We start from the raw sequence: 27,265 nt of genomic DNA on the forward strand, positions 1-27,265 counted from the left end.
CCAGGAATCTCACAGGCTTTGAGTGCAGAACCTTAAAAAATGCATCACCAGGAGTTGGCAGCATAAATCTATGAGACTGAAGGGTGTATACTTGACGTTGTAATTTAATAGTTTCCACAGAATGACTGCATAGAAATGGCTCAGTAGTTAAGAGCACTGGCTGCTCTTTCCAGAGGACTGGGATTTGATTCTCAGCACTCATGTCAGCTCACAACCATGTAATTCTTGTTCCAGGGGGTCTGATTTCCTCTTCTAGCCTTCATGGGAACCAGGCATTCACATGGTACATAGACATACATGCAGACAAAACACTCACACAAGTAAAATACAACTTAAGAAGAAAATTCCTGAACCCTAAAGACAGTTTCCTTCATGGTTCTTATATACATTTTTATATAGACTACCTTCAGTGAATTTATGCAATTGAGCCATTTCCCAAAATCTGCTTAGCAAAAACAAACAAAAAAAAAAAAAAAAAAAAAAAGAAAGAAAGAAAGGAAAGAAAATATCCTGTCTAGCATGATGCTAGAGGCATTTAACTGCATAGTTACAAAGCCAACTTGAAAATAAAAAATATTTCAATATATTACAGCTCTCCTGCCCCCAGGGAAAACTGAGTTTTAAAAAATGGTTCTACAGGAGGAGGGCTAACTGAAGGAAATCTAGACGAGGAGTCCTTTTGGAAACAATACCACCCAGACCTTTTATTTAATATGAAGTAATTTAATCATGATAGACATAACTGTACTTGGCCCTTATTCACACTGATGATTTTGTCCAGACATCTGCTGATGTGAAATGGAACCAGATCCCATCTCTTCTTTGTTGTGAGGGTGTCTTGTTGAAATGTCTCAAGCAGAGCCAAGTTCAGCCTGCGAACCAAACTTTTCCTATTTTATGGCCATAAATATCCACATTGCATTGTCACTTCCTTTCTGTAAACTTCATTTCAGCCAATATGTCTGTCATTACTTAACAGCTTGTGATGTTCCTGACCACCGGATTTGCACAGCAGTTGGTACCAAATGTGTCCCAGTCTGACAGTGTGATACATTGCTTCCACCGTGCAGCCTCTCTACTGTTGGTGCAGCATGCTGAGCTCACCTGTTTTTTTGCCACTGACCTGAAAGGGAAAGAACAAAAAACTGTTGGCCTTTATAGAAATTCATAGTCTGTTGAACCCTGGTGATTTAAACTAGTTTGCTTTATCCAAGTCATGTTATCAAGTATTGAAAATGCATACCAATTGAGTGCCTATTATTTCTGGTTTGTGAAAGAGACAAGGAGAAAATGTGACTTGAGGGGTTCAATGAGGGTGAAAAGAAGATACCACAGACCCCTCTGAAAATATTGCTGTGTTTATACAGCAACCAAGATGGGGTGCTCCTTGAAAAGAGCTTTCTGGTGCTCTGGCAAGGGAAGCAGGTAGGCTAACTGTAGATCATCACCTCTCCCCGTGCTCCTTCAAATCCACTCTCCAGTTTAATCCCCATCCCTGCAGCAGACCACCAACTGCTCCCTCTTCCAGGGGATCCTACAGATCTTCCCCCCAACTCACTGCTTTAGCCCAGCTCCCCCAAATCCAGCAGGCATTCTCAGGAAACAGGAAGGCCATTCCTGCCAGGGAAGCAGGTAGACTAACTGCAGATTTTCATGTCTCTCTCACTTCCTCCAAGTCCACTCCCCAGTCTCATCCCTGGCTGCTGTGGACTCTTCTTGTGGAAGGAAATGAATAAAACAGTTCAAGATATGAAAGTGGAAATAGAATAAATAGAGGAAACCCAAACTGAGGGAAATCTGGAAGTGAAAAATTTAGGAAATTGAACAGGAAACTCAGAGGAAACCTTCATCAACAGAATACAGGACACAGAAGAGAGAATCTCAGGTGTTGAAGATAGGATAGAAAAAATAGAGAAATCGATTAGAAAGTGTTAAATCTAAAACTCCTAGCTCAAAACAGCCAGGAAATCTGGGACACTGAATAGTTTAAATCCAAGAATAATAGGATCAGAGGAAGGAGAAAAAACATGGACCAAAGACACAGGAAATATTTTCAACAGCATCTTAGAAAATTTCCCTAACCTAAAGAAGATGCCTATCAAGGCACTAGAAGCATACAGAGCAGGTTGGACCAGAAAAGAAAGTCCCCTTGGCATATAATCAAAGCACTGAATGTACAGAGTGAAGAAAGAGTACTGTAAGTTAGTATGGGAAAGACTGAGTAACATATAAAGGCAGACCTATTAGAATTACACCTGTCTTCTCAGTGAAGACTTGAAAAGCCAGAAGGGCCTGGAGAGCTGTGCTGTAGACTCTAAGAGTACACAGATGTAAACTCACTTTACCCAGCAAAACTTGCAATTACTACAGATGGAGAAAACATGATATTCCATGATAAAGTCAAATGTAAGCAATATCTATCTAAAAATAGAGCCCTACAGCAGGGGCTAGAAGAAAAACTCCAACCTAAAGAGATTAACTATATCCAAGAAAACACGGAATAAATAATCCCAGACCAGCTAAATGAAAACTTGGGAAAGGCACATACACATACCCTACAACCACCAACAACAACACTGTAGCACAAATAATAAAAACCTAGAGACCAATATTAGGGTTAAAGCTGAAGATCTGAGAAACAAAGCGGCCAGCTACAAGGGCTTCTACCTCAGACTGAAAGGGTGATCCTGTCCCCACTAATCAGATTGAATCCGATTGTATCTGTCTCCCCCAAAATTCAGACTCCGAGACTGCACTGAGCTCCTTGTATTCCTTTCTCATGCTGTGATTAAAGGTGTGTCATCCCAAGTACTTGGATCAAAGGTGTGGGCTCCTGTTTCTTTTTAGATTGATTCAGTCTCAGATAGACTAGGGTGGCCTTGAACTCACAGAGATCCATCTGCCTCCATCTCCTGAGTGCTGGGATTAAAGGTGTTTATCTCCATTGCCTGGCTTCCATGGCTAACTAGTGTGGCTAGCTTTGCACTCTGATCTTCAGGCAAGCTTTATTTGTTAGATCTTAAACAAAATATCACCAAAATACACCATGTTCAAATAGGCTTCTTCACAGAGATGCAGAGATGGTTCAATATATGAAAACCTGTTGATGTAATCCACCATATACATAAACTGAAAGAAAAACAAAAACACATGATCAACTCAGATGCTGAAAAGGCCTTTGACAAAATCCAATACTCCTTCATGGTAAAAGTCCTGGAGAGATCAGGAAACATACCTAAACACAATAAAGGCAACTTACAGTAAGCCAACAGCCAACATCAAATTAAATGGAGAGGAACTCAAAGCAATTGCATTAAAATCAGGAACAAGACAATGTTATTCACTCTCTGTATACCTGTTTGTCTTATTTAGGATTTCTATTGCTGTGAATAAACACCATGACCACCACAACTGTTATAATGTAGCTCCATACAAAACTGACTCACAAAAAACAATGGGCCTCCTATATACAATGGTAAGTGATATAACCCTCTTGTATGCAAATGATAAACAGACTGAGAAAGAAACCAGGGAAATAAGACCTTTCTCAAGTCTCATAATATATATCTAATGAAGCAAAAGGCTTGTATGATAAAACTTTGTTGAAGAAAGAAATTGAATAAAATATCAGATGTTGGAAAGACCACTCATGCTCATGGATCAATAGGATTAATACAGTAAAAATGGCTATCCTACCAAAGTCAATCTACAGATCCAATGCAAACTTCTTCAAAATTCCAACACAGTTCCCCACAGGTCTTGAAAGGGTAGTTTTCAGCTTCAAGAAAAACAGGATACCTAACACTATCCTGAATGATAATAGAACTGTGAGAAATATTACTATCTTTGATAGTACTTTGGAACTATGAAAATAAAACAGCTTGGTATTGCACAAAAAACAGACATGCTGACTAATGGAACAGAACTGAAGACCCAGACATACATCCACACACCTGTGAACATCTGATTTTTATAAAGAAGCCAGAAACACTGAAAAAAGTATCTTCAAGAAATGGTTTGGGTCTAAATGGATATCAGAATGTAGAAGAATTCAAATAGATCTATATCTATCACCTTGCACAAAACTCAACTCCAAGTAGATCAAAGACCTCACCATAAATCCAGATACACTGAACCTTATAGAAGAAAATGGGGAATAGCTTTGAACACATTGGCACAGGAGACAAAAACAGTTACTGGGGCTGGAGAGATGATGGTTCAGAGGCTGTTCCACAGGTCCAAGTTCAATTCCCAGCAATCACATGGCAGCTCACAACCATTTGTAATGAGATATGGTGCCCTCTGCTGGTGTGTTGGCAGATTACTGTATCCATAATAAGTAAATACATCTTTTAAAAACTAATTAGTGAATCTGAGTTTGCAGTCAGCCTGGTCTACATAGTGATTATCAGGCCACACACAGCTACGTGGAGAGAACCTATCTCAAAATAAAATGAAACAACAAAAATGATGAATAGAGCTGCAAAGATTGGTGTACTGATCTACCTTCATGCCATGAGAGTTCCACTAGGAGGTTGAAAGAGTACTTGAAGAAATATGGTTGAAATTTTCAAGATTTGACAAAAGACATAAACCCACAAATTCAATAAGGTCCGAGAATGTTATTCAAGGAGGACCCAAGGAAACCTACCCCCAAACACAGCACAATCAGGGTTCAGAAAAGTTACTTCTAGCCAGGCATGTTGGTTCACACCAATAATACCAGTACTAGAGTGGTGTAAGCAGGAGGATCATGACTTTGAAGTTATCCTAGGATAAATAGAGACTCTGTTTCAATAATTTAATTGGATTAATTGATTTATCAAATTAAGAAAAGTTCAAGAAAAATTCCTGAAAGCAACTAGAGAGACAATGTAATGGATTTCATACCTGAAAGCATGGAGGTTTGAAGTAAGTATCACATACTTTCAATGTGGAGAGAAAGTAACTGTCAGCTCAGATTTTTATATTCCATAATAATAACCTATAGGAAGATGTTGCAATAATGACTTTCTCAACAGGAAGTAAAGTTTGTTGCTGTACAATAACTGCTAAAGGAAAGTTTTCCAACTGAAAGAAAATAATAAAGGAAGAGTACCACATACCACAAATGACAACAGAACAGAGTAAGAAAATACAAGGAAAACAAATGGACTCTTTTCTCATGTTTTAAAAATCATGTTTCCTCTGTGTGTGTGTGTGTGTGTTGTGTGTGTGTGCATGCGCGCGTGTGTGCACGTGCATGTGTGCACCCATAAGTAGGAGGGCTATTCATGTTCATGAATGGAAAAGGACAAAAGAGGATGTTGGGTGAGACTGGGTCCTAAACCTAGAGCTAGGCTGGCAACCAGCAAACTCCGGCCATTCTCCTGTCTCTACAGCACTATTGTTGCAGATATACAAGCCCATGCCCTATTTGTTTTATATATCTATACTCAGGTTTTTTTCTTTTAGTTTGGTGGGTTGGTTGATTTTGTTTTGTCAAGAAGGTTTTTTCTGTGTAGTCTTCACTGTCCTGGAACTCACTCTGTAGACCAGGCTGGTCTTGAACTCAGAGATCCACCTGACCATGCTTCCCAAGTGGGCAGCACCCCTGCCTGGCTACACTTGGGCTCTTTTTTATTAGAAATTTTCATTTATTTTACATACCAACCACAGTTTCCCCTCCCTCCTCTCTTCCCGTTCACTCCTGCCATCTCCCATCCCCTCCCCCACCTCCTGTCCAAACCCACCCACCCAAAAATTCTGTGCAGCAAGTGCTCTTATCTGATGAACCATCTTCCCCAGATCACAAATTGATTTGAAAGCAAATTTACATTGTATGATTTTGCTTTCAATATGTACAGAGAAAATAATTAAGAGAATCATAAAAAGGGAGCAAGTTAAAGAGACCCAATGCAGCTTGGTTTTGTGTACTTCTCCAGAGCAAATAGTCGATTCAAGTAGGCTGGGATAAGTTACATATGTATAAGCCAAAGGAACCACTGAAAGACACACATAGAGGGTTGCTCAGAAGTACTGCAGGGAAATTAAAGGGAAGTTTTGAAAAAATATTCAAATAAGAAAAGGCAGAAAGGGGAAACCAGAAAAATGACAGATAAACAAATTCAGTTTGAAAAACAGCAGATGTAAGCCCTAAAAATGTCAATAATCATCTTATAAATGGTTTCAATACTTGATAACCTGGCTAAAATGCATTTATTCCTCAAAAGTACAAAACTACCATAACTCTACCAGTATGAGATGGATAATCTGAAAATTTTCATATTACTGAAAGCTGGAGTTAATAGTTAAGATTCCTTCAGAGGAACTCTCCTGGCCCATATAGTTTCAATGGATAATTCTACCAAATTGTTTAAAGTAGAATTGACATTAATATGATACAATGGTTTCCATAAAATTGTAGGCCAATTCTATCCAGATACTAAAGCCAGGAAGACATTGTGAAATCTGCCAATTAGTAGCTCTTAAGAACTTACATGTAATTATTTTTGCATTGTTTTGCTGTTCTATTGAAAATAGAGTCTTCTCTCATACATACATCCAGACAAGTTTCCCCTTTCTCCACTCCCCCAGTTCCCCAATACCTCCCTTCTCCTGCAGATCCACCCTTGCCTCCATTTCCTTTCATTTCAAACAGACTGCATAGCATCTATAAAGGTCCCAAGGTAGGAAAGAGTTTGGCATCGTGAACATGAGCAAAGACCAGTGCAGCTGGAGAGATGGCTCAGTGGTTAAGAGCACTGACTGCTCTTGCAGAGGACCTGAGTTCTGTTTCCGGCACCCACACAGCAGCTCACAGTTGTCTGTAATGTTAGATTCAAGAGATCCAACAATTTCTGTGGGTACCAAGCATGGAAGCAGTACACAGACATGCATGAAGACTTCTAAGAGACAACAACAAAACATGACAAAACAAGACACGTGAGATAAGGCAAAAGCCCTCACATCGAGGCTGGACAATTCTGTATTGCAGATTGTCCTGGAAATTACTATATAGTCTAGACTGGCCTAGAACACATGACCTTCCACATGTGGAGATTAGCACATGCTCAGAATACAATTGTGCACAACCATGTCTATCTGAGATTTTTCTTTTCTTTGATTCTTTTTTCAAGACATGGTTTCTCTGTGTAACACTGGCTGTCCTTAAACTCACAAGAGATCTACCTGCCTCTGCCTCCCAAATGCTGGGATAAAAAGATCACCCAATCAAATTCAGCAAAATGTAAATGGATTTATATATCATGACCAAAAACTGATTATGTGAGTCTGGTCCAATATTCAATCATCAGTCCATATAATATTAATAGACTAAAGAAGAAAACTGCATGGTGTTTCTGATCAGTTGATACAGAAAATAATTTTGACAACATTTAGCATCCTTCCATGATTAAAAGAAATACTTAGCAAACTAGGTATAAAGAGAACTTCCTCAACTCGATAAAGAACATTTGCATAAACCTACATGTAGACTCATTCTTTTTGGTTAAGTCCAAACATTTCCCTCTTAAGATCATGAATAAGAAAACATGTTTGTACTTTTTAACTTTTCACTCTTGGATGATAATCCAGTACCACTGGACCAGCCAGATTCTTATTCAACACAGTACACAGTCCTAGCTAATGCAATGAGGACAGGAAGAGGAAAACCATACTTACTTGAAAGGAAAATATATTCCTGTTTGCAGGTGACATTATATATGTAGAAATACTGTGAATGTATTAAACAGTAAATAAGTGAAGTGCCTGGTTGTAAACACATGTGGAGGCCAGAAGTTGACACCAGATGTTTACTTCTATCACTCTCCAACTGTTTGTTTTTATGTCTATGGGTGTTTTGCCTGCATGTATGCCAGTGTACCATTTCCGTGCCTACTACCTGCAGAAGTCAGAAGAGGGTTTCAGATTCACTGGAACTGGATTTATAGATGGTTGTGAGCTGCCATGTAGGTGCTGAGAATTGAACCCATGATGTCCTAGAATAACAGTTTGTGTTCTTAACTGCAGAACCGTCTGTCTCTGCAGTCCATCCACCTTGTATTTTAAGAAAGGGGATCTTAATGGATTGAAGCTCACTATCTCAACTAGGCTGCCTGGCCAGTGAGCTTCTAGGACCTTCAAGTTTCTCTGTCATAGTGCTTGGTTTACAGACATGTGCCATGTGCCCAAGTCTTACATGGGTGCTGGGGATTACAAGTGTTTTAGTATCAAGCACTTTATCCATTGAACTATTTCCCCAGCCACAAGATCAATAATATTTTTTAAAATTCTTATTTCTCAACACTAGAAATGATCATGTTAAAGTCAAATTTTAAAATTTGTATTATTTATAATTTAATTTACATGAACTAACTGTAACTCTAATCAATTGTCCTGAAATCCATAAATATCATCAACAGAAGCCAAGCGAGAGTTAAAGCAATAAAGGTGTACTATTTGGTCAATTCAAAGACTCATTGTCAGCTTTGTGTGGTGGTGCTCACCTGTAATCTCAGCACTATAGAAATATAGACAGGGGCCTGGGATTTCAAGACCAGCCTGTGTTACACAGAGAAATCGTATCTCAAAATAATAAACAAAAGATATTTATTCATCCAAACTGATATCTAAGATCACAAAATTCCCATCAAATTCTATCAATATTTGTAGATACAGAAACGTTTATGGAAAAGGAAAGAAACTAGAGGTTGGGGAGCTAGTTCAATCCCTAAAGTCCTTGCCTTGTAAACATGAAGACCTGAATTTGGTCCCTAAAACTTATGTAATCATGTTGGGCGTGATGAGATGAGGTTTATAATTCCAGTGCTGAGGAGGCAGAGACAGACTGGAGTTCAGTGGTCAGCCAGTATAGCCTAATTGGTGAGCTCCAAGCCAATGAGAAACTAACATTCAAAGGAAATAAACATCATTTTTTAAAGATGACACCTGATGATTTACTCTGGCCTTTACATACTCTTGTGCATGCACTTAAAACATCACAACGAAACCAACTTTCCAAGGTCTGAGCAAATTAAAGAGCTGAAGTCCAGAAATGCCTTTCAAATAGCCAGCCAAAAAACTGTCAAGGCTAAAAACAAAGCAAAACCAGTTCCTACTTAGGAAAATAAACATGAATGATGAAAAGGTTGCCAGAATGAACAGTGCTTGTAACTAGATAGATGGAACTTGCAAAGTTTTCAAAAAACCTCTCTCAAACCTGTACAGAAAGAGATAATCCAGCCCTTGCAAGCATCATAAAAAGGAACCAGCTCAAGTTGGTCAATGGCTCAGTTGTACTAGAGTGATTGTGTACCAAACTCCTCCAATGTCCAGTAAATTGAATGTTTTATACATAACAACAACAACAACAGTAATAATAATAATAAAGGAGGGACTGAAGAGATGGCTCAGAAGTTATGAATACTCGTGGTTCTTGAAGAAGAGCTGGTTCAGGCCCTAGCACCCACATGGCAGCTCACAATGCCTGAAACTCCAGTTCCAGGGGATCTGACACCCACTCTGGCCTCAGGCACTGAGAACCAACAGAAAGCACACATATCCATGCAGGCAAAACACTCATACACACAAAAAAAAATAAATATTTTTTTTAAGATGAGGAGGAGGAAAACATGAAAACTCCAATAGCTAGTACATTTTGGGGGAAAGAATAAAGTAGGAAGAATCATTCTAACTAATGTTAGATTCTGTATAGCTGCATTAAACTCTGTATGGAACAGGGACACATTCCCAGTCAGTGGAACAGAAGGAGAATCCAGAAAAGGATCATGAGTGTATGGCTGCTTTTTTTTAATAAAGGTGAAGATTAAGAATGATCTTCTCAACAAATGATGCTGTAGCAGTTAGACATCCATAAGAAAAAAACTCATCCTTCCCTTAAAATTTATGTACCATGTTTAAAAAAAACTCAAAATGAACCACAGGATTAAAATCAAAATATAAAACTTTTAAAAGAAAATCTAGGAGACAGTCTATAGACCCCTAGGATTAGGCAGAGTTCTTAGGCATGAAAGGAAAAAATGATGATAAGCTAGATAGCAAAATTAAATTATATTTGGGAGATGGAATCTTTTCCCATAAGGACAGCAATGAATAAACCTGTTTCTTTTATTCACAGTCTGTTCCTTGCATTTTTGGTAGCAGGGTTAGGAGTGTAGATATCAGTGCAGACATACTCCAGCAACAATACACCTGGCCTTTGGGAAAGTGCTTTAGCCACACCAGTCTGTGGCTTGTTTGTTTGTTTGTTTTTTATGTGTATGGGTGTTTTGCTTGCATGTATGTGTGTGAACTGCTTTCATGCCTGGAACCAGCAGAGGTTGTTGGATCTCTTGAATCTAACATTACAGACAAAATGAGCTGCTGTGTGGGTCTGGAAACAGAACTCAGGTCCTCTGCAAGAGCAGTCAGTGCTCTCAACCACCGAGCCGTCTCTCCAGCTGCACTGGTCTTTGCTCATGTTCATGATGCCAAACTCTTTCCTACCTTGGGACCTTTATAGATGCTATGCAATCTGTTTGCAATGATCATGGCTGGATCATTATCCATTAAGCTTCAACTTAAATTTCAGTTCCCTAGACAGGTCTTTCCAGATCCATCTAAATCTTATAGTTTTCATGGTCTTCTCTGGAAGTCTGTGTTCTCCACTGTAAACCCAATTCCAAGTAGTTGTGGGCATAGAGGGAGACACTTAACATTTATCTGAAGAATGGATTAAAAAAAAGTCCTTACTGTGTTCTGATCATCTCTCACAGGGTCAGGAGAAATCACATGACTTTTAAAAGGCTTTGTAAGCTTGGCGTGGTGGCTCACACCAGCATTCAAGAGACTGAGGCAGGAAGATGGCTGCCAGGGCAAGGTTAGCCAGGGTGTATAGGTTAAGGACTTCAGGATTACAAAGTAAGACTCTGACTCAAAACTAACAAATAAACAAACAAACAAAGCCTTTGCAAATAAGGAATTAAAGAATGAATAAGAACAAGCTAGGTTGAAGATGTGTTAGAAGATATCTGGTGGTAGGAGGAAGGATTTATACATTTGAGGGACACAAGAGATATTCTGGGGCTGTGTTGCTATTCAGTGGTAAATGACTTTCTAAGTTAAGTTTGTGTGTGAGATCCCGAGTTTAGTCTTCAGCACTGCAATAAATAAATGTTTACTTTTCAAAACAACTTAGAATGAAAAGACAAAATTGACACTGAAAAAATATTTATAACCATATATCTGATGAAGAACTTGTATCTAAAATACATAAATAACTCTCAACATTAGTTAAAAAATCTAATTAAACCACATTAGTCTGGAAGGAATCCATGTCTTTTCATTTTCTGTGGAAACAAAAATAGAAATCCTTTTCCCCAGTAACTTGTCCTTCATCTTAAATGATCACGCCAGACCGCCTGAAACAGAGTAGAAGCTGATCCTACATTCAAAACAGCTGGACAAAACAGCCCTACAGACTACAGCCAGGATATCTGAATCTTCTTAGAATCCCCCAAGACAGCGCCCCTTACCAGCAGGAAGTAGTTTGGAAAGAACGACGCCCAAATTCCAAAATATTGTGTATAAATGTTTGTTTTCATTTAATTGGACTGTTATATAAAATTAAATAAAATTTAAAAAATCTAATTAAAAAATGGGCAAAACATCTGGGCCAGCATTTCACCAAAAAAGGAGAGGTATAGATAGCAAAAGGGACTTGAAAACATGTTCCACATCACCAGCCATCAGGAAGATGCAAATGGAACCTATAATGAGATGTCACTATGTACTCTTTAAAACAGCTGCAGCATGGTCACAGTATCAAGTGCTGGTGAGGAAACAAAGTAATTTGAGAAAGTAAATGGGTACATCTACCCTAGAAAACAGTTTTGTGTATTTTTAGAAAATTGAAAGTACACTTGCCCATAATCCAACAATTACTTTCCTGGGCATTCACTTCTAAGAATTGAGCACCTCTATCTACAAAAACTTGTACATACTTCAATAGTTAAAGCAATATGAAGCAAAAAGAACAATACTGGAAATATCACCAGATTTAATTTCAAGTTACACTTCATTGTAAACACACACACACACACACACACACACCAAACAAAAACCAACACATAAAACCATGTAGAACAATAGAATATAATATTGGATCCAGAATAAGCCCACACTGCCAACATTGTCTAATTTTTGTTTGTTTGTTTTATGAGGTAAAGTTTCTCTGTGTAGCCTTGGCTGTCCTGGAACTCTGTAGATCAGGCTGGCCTCAAATTCATAGAGATCCCCTTGCCTGTGCCTCCTGAGTGCTGGGATTGAATGTGTGTGTCACTTCTGTCCAACAGTTACCTGATTTTTGATGGAGTAGAAAACACATTGGAGAAACGAAAGAAAGCCTGCTAACCAAATGGTGCTGGGAAACTGAATATCTGCATGTAAAAGAATAAGATTTGATCTATTCCTCTCACCCTATACAAAAATAAATTTAAGATGCATCAAAGGTTTGACTTCAGAGACCTGAAATTCTGGAACTGCTGGAGGGAAAAAGAAGAAGAAGCACTTCAAAATATAGCTATATGCGAGGACTTTCAGAAAAAAATTGACTCCAATAGCTTAGAAAATAAAATCAAGAACTGACAAATGGGATTGCATGAAATTAGAAAGCTTCTGCAAAACAAGGGAAGAATCTAGTCAAAAGAGAGTCTAGGAGATATGTCCAACCTTTCTGCATTGCAACATCATGTTCTCATCTAAAAACATGATGCTCAAGAATTGGATAATTGAATTACAATAACAACTGCAAAATAAAGTCTCAGAAGAGTTTATGATGTTGTCTTAGGCTACATTCATAGCTATCCTCTGACACATGCACAGAATGGGGGGGGGGGATCTGTAGCTATACCCTGAACAGGGAATTAATATCGACAACATATTAAAAACACAGAAAACTATTAAGAAGAAACCAAGCAATCTAGTGAATAAATAGGTCAATGAAGTGAAGAGACAGAATTCAAAATATGTAAAAATGACTGCTCAGTCCACTTAGCCATCAGAGCTACCACGTCAAAGTGAGATTCCATCTCCACTCAGTCATTAAGGAATCAAATAACAAAGTGTGAAGAGGTTGAAAGATGCTGGTGGCAAAGTAAACTTGGAAGTCAGAGAAATGGAGGCTGGAGAGATGGCTCAGCCGTTAAGAGCACTGACTGCACTTCCAGATGACGGAGGTTCAATTGCCAGCACCCACATGGCAGCTCACAACTGTCTGTAACTCCAGTTCCAGGGGATCATACACCCTCACACAGACATACAACACAGGCAAAACAACAATGCACAAAAGTAAAAATAAATAAATCCTTTTTTAAAAAAGAAAAAGAAATAAAAAGGAAGGACATGACTACTCCTAGGTATGATGAAGGGAAAGGTTTACTGTAGATAAAGGGGCAGCATAGGCAGAGGCAGGAACATCTGGGAGTGAAAATGGCCAGACTGAGCTGGACCATGTAAAAAGAGGGGGCAGAAGAGAGAGGAGAGGAGAGGAGCTCCTGACCAAGAGAGGCAGCCTGGCTAACAAACGGCCATAGCCAAGATAGCTGAGTTATACAGGGGCCAGAAGAGCTAGGGGGAGGGAAGCACAGCACAATATCTGAGCTGGAGAGTTCAGGATAGGGGATGGGGTATGCCAGTCAGGAGGCTCTTTACCCAGTAGACTATGGGGTGCTGGGAGAAGCTGGTGGCCACCATCTGCTTTGATATGTACCTCAGCCATGTTTCCCAGGTTTGAGAACTAACAGTCAGTATGGAGGTTCTTCATAAATGTAAAAAGAGGGTTAGAGATGTATTAAACTCAGTTGATTGAGTGCTTGCCTATCATACAGGAAACTCTAGGTTCCTACCCTAGCATAGCATAAAACTGAGAGAGGTAGTGCACACCTATAATCCCAGCACTCAGGAGATGGAAGCAGGAGGATCAGAAGTCTAAATTCATATTTTGCTGTAAGTTTTGGCCATCCTGGACTGTATATGAACTTATCTCTTCCTTTTAGCCTAGCTATTCTACTCCCGGATATACATATGACCATACCAAAGAGATGCTTGTACATCTTACTTAACTACAGCATTATTCACAATAGCCAACATATGGAATCAACCTCAGTGATATGGAATCATCCTCAGATCGATGGATAAAGAAACTGCAGCACACACAAAATGATGTGAAGAAGCCATACAGAAGAATGGAATTGGGTTGTAGAGATGGCTCAGAGGTTAAGAGCACTGGTTGTTCCCCCCAGAGGACCTGGGTTCAATTTCAAGAATCTACATGACAGCTCACAACTGTCTATAACTCCAGTTCTAGGGGATCTGACATCTTCACACAGACATTATTGAAAATAAAACTGTTAAAGAAATGGAGAACAAATTAGCATTTGCATGGAAAATGGTAGGATGGGACATGGTATAAAACTACAACCTGTTGCCACTGCAATTTTTTGTGTTGATAGAATTATTCTGTAGTGGCTACAGTGGTGTTCATAGAGAATTTTGAGTGATAACACTCATGCAGATCTCTGCATATGCATACACATAAAATAAGTGCATGTAAAAACTTGAAAGTAGAATATTAAGTCTTTAGGTTGCACTAACATTAATTTCCTGGTATTGATGTTAATCTATTTGTAAGACATCCCCTTGAGGGAAAATAGGTGCACAATACACTGGACCTGAATGTGTTGTTTTTGCAACTTCCTATGAGTCTATATTCATTCAAAGGGAAAAGTTAAGAAAAAGTTCTTATCACTGTTCATTTCTGTGGTGCATTTAGCCTGTAACTTGGGATCCAGAAATAAGCCTGGCAGGAACACAGTGGAGTCTTGTCAATGACTAATCATTAAATGTTGCCAAGTCAGATATCATTTCCTAACAATGGTCTGGAGAGTCCTCTCAGACCAACCCATGGACCATACACTCTGCATCATTTTATTAAACATGTTATGTCCAAATCTTTATTACTTTTTGCTTAGTTCTTTTTGAGACAGAATCTCATGTATACCTAGCTGGCCTCAAACTAGTTATGGAGCCAAGGATAACTTGGAACTCTTGCTTCTCCTTCCTCCCAAATGCTAGGATTACAGGTGGTCCACATGCAACTTTTTTTTAAGGAATGCAAAGTACATCTTTACCATTTGGAAAATCTACCTGAAAAGTTGCTTACCATTCAACTTCAATTTTTCTTTTTGTTAGTGCTTTGGGTTGAGCCTAGGGCCTTATGCATGCTAAGTGTATATTCCACTCCTGAGCCCCATAGCTAGAGCCTTAAGTTTAAACTTTTGATCAAATCACTAGTGAGGCAAAGTGAGAGGAGAGGAGAGGAGAGAAGGGCAGCCTGGAAAACCTGTTGCAGTCTTCAGGGTATTGTGCAGGTGTCATTCTACCAAAGGTTCTTTCTTTCTGCACACTAGAAATAGGCTGTCACTGAACCACAATAAGGATGCATAGATAGCTTCTACTGCTGATTTCTACCTGCATGAATTCAACAGTTCCCAAGCACATACTAATCAACTATCAGCTAATTCCCTCCTAGTGGCTGTGTTTAAAACATAAACATGCTTAGGAATTCTTGGTGAGATGTTCCCCCATATCTATTAAGCCCAACTTAGCTTAGATATAGATATTAGGAATTTAATTAGCTCCAGACTTTAATTCTTTTCTTCTAACTTTTAGTTTTATATGCCTAGGTATTTTGCCTCCATGTACCATGTATTACACTTGTAAGCCAGAAGATGAGTCAGATCTCCTGGGCTGGAATTATGGACAGTTGTGAGCTGCCCTATGGGCTCTGGGAATCAAACCTGGGTGCTTTGAAAAAGAGCCAGTGCTCCTAACTCCTGGACAATCTCTCTGGCCCCTAGACTCCAATTTAATATTGGGGTGCTGTTTATACAGAGCAATGAAATATGAAATTAGGTGTATATTTCTAAATGAAACATTCAACTTATCAACAAGCTCAACTTATCAACTAATAGCCTCAGTGCCATCAAAGAAAGACTTCCTTCTACCTGGGTTGCAGCTTGTGTAGCCTGGACTGTATTCTTTTGGCCCTGCTGAGGCTCTACTCAGCATAAAGACAGGCTTAGTGTTTTAATGGTACCATTTCCAACCTTTGAAGCTAGAAGTGGGAGGGGCAAGAATCAACTTCATGCTGGTTTTAAAGTTTGATAACAGAAGGCTCAACCAACTGAACTTGCTGCACTATCTTTCTCTGTAGTCTTCCTTCCAGTCCCTTTCAGGTTAGTTAAGATCTAGACGCTCCCTCAGATTCCCCACTTATAACTTTTGACCTGCCTTTCTTCCTTTTAAATTTTCTGGTTTTGTCTGGAGAGTAGAGGTTATGTGCTGAAGACTGACACTTCTATATCTGTTCCTGTTCACCTACTCATGCCAGGTAAGGAACCATGGATACTGAACACCCAAAGCTACTTAACAGATGCTCAAAGTGAGCAACTGGCTCCTAACACTTGGGCTGAGAGCTGAGATTTCCAGGTATTCAGCAAGTTCCATCCTCAAGGCTATGTTACTACTTCCCAGCTTATTGTCACAGCCTTCCTCCAGGACCACTTCCAGAACAAATGGGCTGGCAAGTGTGCTATTCTCCTTTTTAATGGACATGAGTTCTGATGGAGGCTTCTCTTAGCCACTCAACTGGGAACTACACTGTGAATGACACCAACATATGAGGCTTATCTGATAGCCCGGGTTAAGCTTTTTTAACCTTCCTGTTTGCATTTCTCAAATCAGTGAAATACTGAGCCAAGGAAAAAGGAAATGACTGATAATGTTGACAATAGAACCATTAAGTTGTTTTGTTGCTAGGGACTTGCTTAGAGGCAATGGTAAGATAATTCTCAAAATGCCATCACTGTGGGAGAGGCAGCATCTCTTCACTGTGGCTAGGAAACAAAGTATAATTAGAAATGGTTTGTGTGTGTGTGTGTGTGTGTGTGTGTGTGTGTGTGTGTGTGTGTGTAAATGGACTTCAAGCACCATAAATGTCAAACATAATTTCAAGCCTTCCAATCTGAAAAAGTGACAATGGCAAGGGATTGCTGGTTAATATTTGCACTATTTCACCCAGTCTCAGCCTTATTTAATTTGAAACAACTCTCAAGTCAAGAAAATGTGTTGAGTCAAAAATCAAAGCAGAAAACTATTGCCTAGGAAGTATATGTGGAGGTTGGAGGAAAAGCTAGGGCCCTAGGTAGCCACAGAGAATGACTAAGAAGACCTTGGTCTGGCTATCCCCACCACATGGGAGGAATTCAGAGTGAAACTTCAAACCACTTGATCACTCAAGTCCTGGCATTGACCAAGGCCAAAATTAAATGCCCATTATATCTCTTCCTTTCAAACTTATTATAATCTCCACAACTAAGAATTCCTCACATTTTTGTACTTACTTGAAAACAAATGAATGCAAACCAAAACAGTATTAATAAAACCGACATTGTTACATACAATTATGATTTAAAAAATTTAATGTATGTGTGCGTGCCTGCATCACACATGTGCAGAGCATAGGTGGCCAAGAGACCATCAGATCCCGTGGAACTGGAGTTGCAGTGGATTCAAGCTGCCTGGAATGGGTATTGGGAACTGAATCTGGATCCTCTGCAATTTGGACTCATCTCTCCAGGCACCAATCCTCAGGTTTTTATATTTTTTTGCTAGCTGGGGACTGAACCCAGAGCCTCAGACATGCTAAGCAAATGCTCTACAACCTAGACAAATCCCCAAACACTGTGTGTCAGTTTTAAAACTAACAAAAAATCCCCAAAATTCATAAAAGTGGGAAGCAGCTGAGCTTGCCTGTTTGACATGGTTTCTCCTTTCATTGAACAGTTGGCATATGTGGTTACTTTTTTTGAGTAAAGGTCTTCTCAACTGAAGCAAAGGAATGGAACCAGTATTTTATAATATCTAGTCAGATGGGTCATCTGCAGATGTTGGCCAGCCACCACTAAGGATGAAAAGGCTTAAGACGGAATCAGGAAGTGACCAGAGTTTAGACCTATTTAGAGAGCCATTTGGTTTCCACATGGGTGTGAACTAAAATTCCAAGGGGGAAAAGCAGCACCTGTGTGTTAAGGGCTCTCTAAGGCTGATTAACTGAGCAGAACTTCAGTTGGTCTGGAGAGCCAGAATTTCACACCACCAGAGGCAAATTACCATGTTATCTTTATTTTCCTTAATAGTCGTTCACTGCATACCTCTCTGTGGTGTTTGAACTCACATCCACATTGTGATCATTAGGTGTTTTAGAGTGTACAAACAGACCATTAGCTTCCACCAACTCAATAGCTAAGAATGTTATCAGAGAGCCTTTGAGGCCTATAGCAGATTCCTCCTCTTTGCTGTAACCATACCTACTGAATGTTTCCACCAATGTATCTTGAAATTGATATATTTTGTTGTTCTGTTACTGTAAAAACTTCATAAAACTGCTATCACACTGGTACTCAAGGTGACCCTGAGTCTATGTTCTGATGCCATGTTTACACATATTTGGGTTCAAAATAAACTAGCCCTTGTATCGGTTGAGGCAAGTGCTATGTTTTGACATTGACAGACTTTGGCATCCAGTGTGATTAGATTTTATCCAAAAGCTAAATTTGTCTATTTTCCCATTGAGTTGAAGTTTTCCCTCATGAATAGCCACTGCTTTAACAGTAGAAAAAAAATCCACTAAAAAGAATTATTCCTATCTGTGACATTCCTGCTACACTGCATAGCAATTATAGAACCAACTTTAATGGATAATATTTAAAATTTATTTCTAAAATTTGCCTGTAGTACAATTTTCATTGTGCCTATATATGTCTAGATCGATGAGATGATTAAATGCACAAATGGCACTCCTGGTCAAAACTGAATAGAGCTTTTGTATTATGTCTACATTGATGAGATGATTAAATGCACAAATGGCACTCCTGGTCAAAACTGAATAGAGCTTTTGTATTTCCTAGCCAAACACACTCTCACTAGTTTTTCTTTTTAAATTTAATGTTATTAATATTTTTTCATTTAGTTTACATACCAACCACAATTTCTCCTCCTTCCTCTCCTCCTGTTCTCCTCCCCTACTCCCATCTACCCCCTCCCCATCCACTCCTTCTCTGTTCCCATTCAGAAAGGGACAGGCCTTCCATGGGCTTGAACAAAGCCTGGCACATCAAGCTCCTCCCCATGCAAAAAAGGCGAGGCAAAGTAATCCAGCAAGGGGAGCAGGTTCCCAAAAGCCAACTAGTGCCCGGGACATGTCCTGCTCTCACTGTGTTACTAAGCTGCACAACTGTCACATGCAGGCTGGCTCCCTAGCTGTTGGTTCAGAGTTCATATGTGCTCCTAGTAGCTTAGGTTAGCAGTCTCTGTGGGTTCCTTGTCATGATCTGGACCTCCCCCCACTTTCTTCAGGAGGACTCCCAGAACTTGGAACAGTGCTTGGCTGTGAATCTCTGCATCTCCTCCCATCAGTTACTGGATGAAGGCTCTATGATGATAATTAGGGTAGTCATCAATCTCAATATAGGCACCCTCTGCACTATTGCTAGGATTCTTAGCTGGGGTCATCCTTATGGATTTCTGGGAATTTCCCTAGCACCAGGTTTCTCCTTAACCCTGAAATACCTTCCCCCATCACGAAGTCTCTTTCCTTACTCTCCCCTTCTGTCCTGGGGGGGATGGGAACTTGAGGAAGAGGGTTGGGCAGGCTGGGCCTATTAGTTTTTCTATATCTAAAACCTACTGTTTTTGGAAAAATTCCTTTATCACTTAATGTCCCAGTTAGTTTTTTTTTCTGTTAACTTGACACAAGCTAAATTCACCTGGGAAGAAAAACTTCAATTGAGAAAGTGCCCCCATTAGATTGCCTTCCCAGCACCTTGACACTGCAGACACAGAAAAGGCTTCAAATCTATAAGTAAAAATAGGCTACCTCCGCGACTATTTTGGGAAGAGATTCTACAAGGTAGTCTTTATTGTTCTGTTCATCTCATGGGAGGAGATCTGTTGGCTCAGAATGCAGTCAGTGCTTAAGTAGAATTGTGGTGGTCCTTTTTCCTAGGTCCTTGCCCTCTGCACTTAAAGCAATTCACCACTGGCTGACATTCTACTTTATTCTCAGCCTCTAGCAGAATGGTCTTTAATATGAGCAAAGGGCAGCTACAAAAATATCAGGTTGGCTGTTGGCTTTATGCCTGCCCCTGGAAGGGGAAGGGGGCAGAGCTGAAGGCTTCTAATTCTCATGGAGACATCATTGAGCTCTGCAACTTTCCTTCAACTCAAACGGCTTCCTGTCCAGCTTCCAAGCAATTCTCCACTTCCCAGTGTTCTTGAACTTGGGCCAGAGCTGTTTCTTAGTGTTTCTTAGTCTCTACTCTTCTTATTCTGTACTGTACTCAAGCAGAGACACTGCTTTTCAGTGGAGTTATTTCCTTCAGTTCCATTCAGAAGCATGAGGATGGGGAGCCAGGAAACTTGACATAGACTTAACTTTGCTTGGGAGCCACCTCATTAGACCAGAATGTCAGACACACATAACAAGATCAGAGAGTATCTTTAGTTTCATTCCCTCTGGACTGCTCATGCTGGGAGCAGGCTAAGAAAAGGCACATTTAAAGAAGCTGTTTATGTAAACAAGCTGTTTATGAGTGTTTTAAAAAAGAATCATTTCCAATTATTTATATTGCATTTGTATTTGTGAGAAAAAAAACCTCAGCCCAAACTAAAGCAAACTTTTAGAGGCTTCTCTGAATACTGCATTAAAAACTGCAAGGAGCTTGGAATGTGGTACAGTGATAGAGGGCTTGTCTAGCTTGGGCAAGGCCCTGGATTCAATCCCCAGCACTTGGGGAAGGATGTGAGTATTCCAAAGTGAGGTGATACTCATTAAGTACCTATTTTGTGTACTTCGTTCCTTCCTCATCTCAGCTTGATATTTTGGGGTGACAAAACAAGCTCACACTAGTTTTTAAACTAGTGCCTGTCAAATGTATAGAAATCATGGAAGCATGTGGTAAGAAAAAGTTTGATAGCACATAGATGCTTCATGCAAATTCAAACAAACCCACTGCCATCTTGATGCATAAGTAAGACTAAAGTGCATTCAATGTCTGAACTCTCCCCACACACATTCAGTATTTTAGTAATCTTTCTATGTTATCTCCTTTCATGTGGTTATATTTTATTGTAAGAATATGTTATGACATATTTACCTAGTTCCTGATGACACACTGCAGGTAGGACATTTAAGTTGTTCTAGGTTTGTTTTTTGGTTTGTTTGCTGTTTTTTACTGTTTGATGACTGAGCCACACTCTTATCCAATAACCTCTTAAGTACTAACTAAGAGACCTAGGCCCCCAAAAACCTGTGTTTCTGTGTTCTAATGTGAAAAGTGACTTCATGTAAGTCAAGGGATTACTGTTAGTATTTTGGCTTACACATAACGTTGCAGGACTAGTTTCCTTCCTGTTGTCACTTACCAAACTTGAGGAGTATTAGCATTTCCTAAACAAACACCAAACCTACTGTCAAAAGAGGTGTCTTGTCAAAGAAGATGGGCCCAGAAGGAACTCAGAGAAAGTCTGAATCAAAGATAACCACAAATCTCACTCACAAGGGGTACATTTTAGAAAACTGTCTGTGTGCTATTGAAGCCCTGCCACTCATACCTACCTATGGGTGTGCAGACAAAATCATAACCTATCTGTATGTTTGCACATGAACACAAATATACACACCAACATCACCATCTTAACCCATCATTTAATATCCTGGCCTCTGGCCCAAACATAGTACACAGCCGAATTTGCTATTGACAGTGAGAACGGATAGTTCTAAATAGAAGCAGTGTTTTTAAAATGCCTGTTATTCATCAGTCTGTGTTTGAACCAAATGCAGACATTTCAGTGATAACTATCCATAGTCTCACATAGAATGTTGGGGTTCTACCCATTGATTTAAGTGGGATGAATTCCAAAACAGTGGTGCCTGGTCTTTTCTTTTGTTTAGAATGATTTTCTGGGAAAGTTTCCTAATTGTTAGGAGTTACGCTACAGGACACCTGGATCTGTCTCTAGTTTCTTTCAAAGGCAACATATCCTATCAAGAACAAAGATCTAAATATCTTAGGACCATGTGGGAATAGTCTAGTGGTAGAACATATGTTCAGCATTATTGTGGCTGTGGGTCTATCATCAGCATGTTTATACATGTATAAACACACACATACACTCATATAGGGGCAGTATGGACAGCCTTGTGTGCTAGCTTGTTTATGCCAACTTGACACAAGCTAGAGTTATCTTAAAGGAGGTTAACTCAATAGAGAAAGATGTCTCCATTAGCTCTTTCTGTAAGGCATTTTCTTAATTAGTGATTGATTTGGGAAGGACCAGCTCACTGTGGGTGATGCCACTTCTGGGCTGGTGGTCCTGGGTTCTATAAAAAGGTGGGCTGAGCAAGCCATGTGGAGCAAGCCAGTAAGTTCTTGCCTCCAGGTTCCTGCCCTGTTTGAGTTCCTGTATCGACTTCCTTCAGTGATGAACAGCAATGCTGAAGTATAAGCAAAGTAAACAATTTCCTTTCCAACTTGCTTTAGATCATGGTGTTTTGTTGCTGCAATAGGAACTCCAAGACATCTTGCATCCTACCAAAGATAGCAGGCAAAGGGAGATGTGCTGAAAAGGACAAGACAAGAACACCAGTCTATACAGAACATTTGTGCAATGATGGACTCTTAGATGTGAAGCTAAGGACAAGAAAATATATGAAGACATATGCAGGTGATGCACAGCCCTGTGTGTAATTTCCCTCCCCATAATAACACCCTTTATCTGCAAAGACTTCATAGCTTCAAGTTCTTTCACATAAAACACTGTGGCAGAGCCCTTGAGTCCCCATTAATGCCAGTGGCCTGACCCTAGGAATGAATCTTTGATCCAAACCAAGTGGTTTGCAGTTTGGGCTGTACAGTAGAGCTTGGGAGCATTGAAAACTCAAATGCTTGGGTCTGGAGACCCCACCATAGACTAAATGGATCAGATCTCCTGGGCTTGGGGTAAGCTCAATAGTAGAGCACCTACTTATAACATACATTGTACCATGAGTTCTATCTCTAACACCAAGCTCCACCCCATAAACATCCCTGGAGGAGGGGACTCAGGCATGGGCATTTTTCTAAAAGCTACTCAGTTGGATGTATAGTAGTGATTCTCTCCTACCCATATGGTTTTCCTTTCTTAGGCTCCAATTACCTACTGTCAACCACAGCCAAATAACAATAATAGAAAATTGCAGAAACCACTTATAAGCATAACGATGCTGCTCTGAGTAGCAGGATGAGCTGTCATACAGTCCTACTCTGTTCTATTTGAGATGAAAACTAATCTTTGTCTAGAATATTAACAGTGATCCACATTGTATACACAACCTGCCTCATGGCAACCCAGAAACTATACATGGATAGAACTTTTATTACAATCCATTATTATAATAAACCCCATCAGCCTTCCAAATAGCAGCAGCAGCAGCAGCAGCAGCAGCAGCAGCAGCAGCAGCATCTCCATCCATAGTGACTGTCACCCACACAGACTTGCACTCCTTGGAGGACAAAGTCTTTGTCCTTAGCACTCAGCACTCAAGAGGCAGGTGGAGACAGAGGCAGGTGGATCACTGTGAGTTTGAGGCCAGTCTGGTCTACTGAGCGAGTTCCAGGACAGCTAGGGCTGTTATACAGAGAAACCCTGTCTAAAAAAAACCAAAATCAAATAAACAACAAAAACATAAAACGCTTCATCTTTTGCCTATGGGAGGAGTTTCCTGAGGATTGTGAAGGTGAGTTATGGACTATTATATTCCATCTATAAATATGGCATAACAGATGATAGGATGTTTTTGTTAAGATGTGAGAGTCAAAACCAAACCAAACCAAAACAAACAAACAAAAAAGATGTGAGGAGTCTAAAGCTTTGACTAGCTTTTGGAAAACTATTCCTCAGTTCCCTTGCCCAGCTTTAATACAAGGGAAGGTCCTTAGTCGTACTGCAACTTAAAATGCAATGCTTTGTTGATATCCACGGGAGGGCTTCCCCTTTCTGAACAGAAACAGAGGAGTAGTGGATTGAGGGGGGAAGAAGGGAAGTGGGGGGAAGAGAACTGGAGAAGAGGGGGGAGGAGAAACTGCAGTACAGATGTAAAATAAATACTTTTTTTTTAAATGTAAGAAGTCTCCCTGGACCTTACCTTCCTTTACTCTAGAAATCAGGAAAGAACACAGACTTCCTAGCAATTATAGAAACTGATTTGATTACTGGGAGAAACAAATTCAGTTAGCCAGCTTCCTGAAACCCTACCACTATTAACCAAAAGAAAAAAAAAATCCATCTTCATTAACATCTTCAATCTTTGTCCCTCCTTCTATTCCCAGGGGAATACTGAATTACACTATAAAATAATGAATGGAAACTTAAGTCACTTCCGGCCTCCCTCCCTTTTCTTCCTCTTCTGGTTTGCTCTGAACAGAAGGCAGCAGGCACTCTTCCAATTCACAGTGTTTGGGGAAATGCATTCCCATGCCACTGAGTAGATTCCTATGGTTAGCAGCCTGCAGAACAAGCTTTCCCTTGGCCCAATGTTACACACCATCTGTTAACCCAGCACTGGACACATATAGAGACCATTAGAGGCCATTTTGATAAACCACTTTATAGAGAATGAACAAAAAAGGAGAGGTTTACTCGACAAATTGTTAAGTGACAATTTAAGATCCCATCTATCGAAACAGCGGAATGGAGTTGGGGAAAGCCCAGCCCAGCCTTCTTAGAGCACTAGAGGAAGCTGACCAAGCAGCTTTTGTGACCTGACACAAACGGGATATGGTCAGATATCCTGCAAACAGCAGTCAGCCTCTAGAGAGAGGGGAAAGAAGGGAGAGACAGGAAGGGAGAAGGGCATACACACGCCAGGGAAAAGAAATGTCAGTTTTACTTGTTTAAAATAGGGCTGGAGATCTACAAATGTGCATAAGCTGTTGCAAGAGCTGCCCACCAGTGCTTGCATGCTGAGTACTCAGCAAGAAAGACCTGGATCCCCAGAAGAGAGGCAAAATATCAGTCAGAAAAGTCAAGGATAAGTAGGGGCAGAAGCCACTCTTTTCCGTGACATCTTGGTTTTGGTTGTGCTTTCTGCCTCTGGCAGTAGACACCATGGCAATAGGCTGTCCCACAGGACAAACAGCCATCCACTTCAGAGCCATCAGTCTTGAAGGGTTCTCTTAAGTTCTATGGTCTACTCTTCATAGCAGTTCCCAGGCTCAAGTTGCATTAGGATGCTTTAGGCCTTCACTACACTCTTTGAGCTCTGATGCCTTACAAAGGGGCATGGAAGAGCAGAGCTTTGGCTGCTGCTTCGGATGCACTTCCACATCTCTCGGTTCTAGGTCTTGCTCTGAGAAGGGAGCTAACTTCATTTTTACCAAGCCTGACTTTCTTGGATGTTTTCTGACAGCATGCGATTCAGGACAACATTGCCCCTGTAGCCACCCTCTAAATCCCTCTTCCCCCTCTGGTTGTTTCTTGACACCCCAAACACCATTCCTTATAACCTGCTCCGTCTAGAGCCACCTTACCTAGATCAGCCCTGGGGCAGGGATCCGGATCAGAGTCTTACGTGACCCAATTGGCCTTGGTCTCCAAGGGTGTCTCCTCTTCCCTGGCGGTCTCCACATCGCCTTCGTCTCTGCTGCGAGGGTAGGCCAGCAGTCGCATGGCGGGGGAACAGGCGGCCTCCACCTGGCGCACCTGCTCTTGGCTCAGACGCTCTCTCCAGGCGTACACAGCCTCTCGGGCGTCGCGTGCAGACAAGTGGAATGGCCGATCGGTGCCATAGGCGGAGCCGCGGGTCATGTTAAAGGCGAAGTTATCAAGCGCAGCGAGTGCCCTCAGCCCAGAGAATCGCAACAGGCGGCGCAGCTGAACTTGAGGCTGCCACACCAAGTCCTCATAACGCAGCTTCAGGTAGCGACGCCGGAGCCAGGTGGGCGCGCCGCGCGCGAAGAGCAGGTCGCGCAGCCAGGCCTCGCAGATCACCTCGAGGGCGCTGGTTAGGAAGAAATCGGCTCGTGGCGAGGACGGCAGCGCTCGGGCCTGGCCTCCGGGACGCACCCCCACGCCGTGCGCCAGAAGCACCCGATGGAAGCGGTCACCCCTCTGGCGCGTGCGCATCACCTGGATGCTCTCACGCAGCAGCCCGTGCCTCGACTTGAGACGCGAGTTGTGCACTGCACGCGGGTCACGGAAGAGCTGCACCACCTTCAGGTTGAGACCCGGGTCGCGCAGCAGGGGCACCAGCACGCCCAGGTCGAGCAGCCGCACGTCCTTGATGACCACCACCGGGTACTTGCGGCACTCGGCCTCCAGGGCGCGGAGGGGCACCGGCGGGCAGCTACTTTCGCAGGCTTTGTCCTCGACGAGGCCCACCTCGGAGCGAGCGCGGGGCGCAGCGGGACACAGAGGTTGCGAGCAGATGACCTTGTTGGTCCGCCAGCGGAAGAGCATGGCCGTGGTGAGGTTGGCCGAGTCCGGTGTTCGTGCCTCGGGGTCCCCGGGCTGCGCGTAAAGCCGCAGCACGGAGAAGTCACATCGGAAGAGGGAGCGCAGCATGTCTCTCAGTGCGCCTTGCAGGCTCTCGGCATCGCCCGGATATAGTGCCTGCCACAGATGCCACATAGGCTCGTACAAGTAGAAAACGTCCGGGTGCTGGTTGAAGAGTTCGCCCAGGAAGGACGAGCCGGTACGCCAGGTGGCATGCACATAGATGTGTTGCTTCTCCTGGGCCACTGCCTCACCGATGGTGCTGAGGTTGCCTGGGGATCCAGGGGATCGACCAGCATTCCCTCCAACCTGGGACCGCACCTCGGTGTCCTGCTCGCGCTCTCCAGCAGCTGCCGCCTCCAGGCTCCACACGCCCAAGCTGCGCTGCAGGCCTGGGCAGTGCCTGACGCCCTTGTCCTGCTCACTGCCACTGTCCAGTACAGAGGGGACAAGCAGTAGCAGAAGCGTGTACAGCACCAGGAGCAGCGTGAACTTGCAGTACTCTCGGCGCCGCCGCCGCCGGCCCTTCATAGTTCACCGAGCCCCCCTCCCCCCCCACCTCGCCCAGGGCAGAGCAGGCGCCTGGCGGTTCTCTCCTATGCCTCCGAAATCCCAGTCTGCGACTCCCGCCTCT

At 41.6% G+C, this 27,265-nt stretch overlaps 1 protein-coding gene across 1 annotated transcript; it reads right to left on the bottom strand.

Moving 5' to 3' along the window:
- Positions 1–649: 649 nt before the first annotated feature.
- On the bottom strand, positions 650–27,265 carry Chst7 (carbohydrate sulfotransferase 7). The gene is made up of 2 exons (XM_051179643.1): positions 25,668–27,265; positions 650–1,123 (listed from the first exon to the last, which is right to left on the bottom strand). The coding sequence occupies exon 1, from the start codon at positions 27,160–27,162 to the stop codon at positions 25,705–25,707; it is 1,458 nt and encodes a 485-aa protein (XP_051035600.1). The 5' UTR covers positions 27,163–27,265; the 3' UTR covers positions 650–1,123; positions 25,668–25,704.

This window comes from Phodopus roborovskii, unplaced genomic scaffold (assembly GCF_943737965.1).
Source record: "Phodopus roborovskii unplaced genomic scaffold, PHOROB, whole genome shotgun sequence".
In the NCBI taxonomy this organism is placed as follows: domain Eukaryota; kingdom Metazoa; phylum Chordata; class Mammalia; order Rodentia; family Cricetidae; genus Phodopus; species Phodopus roborovskii.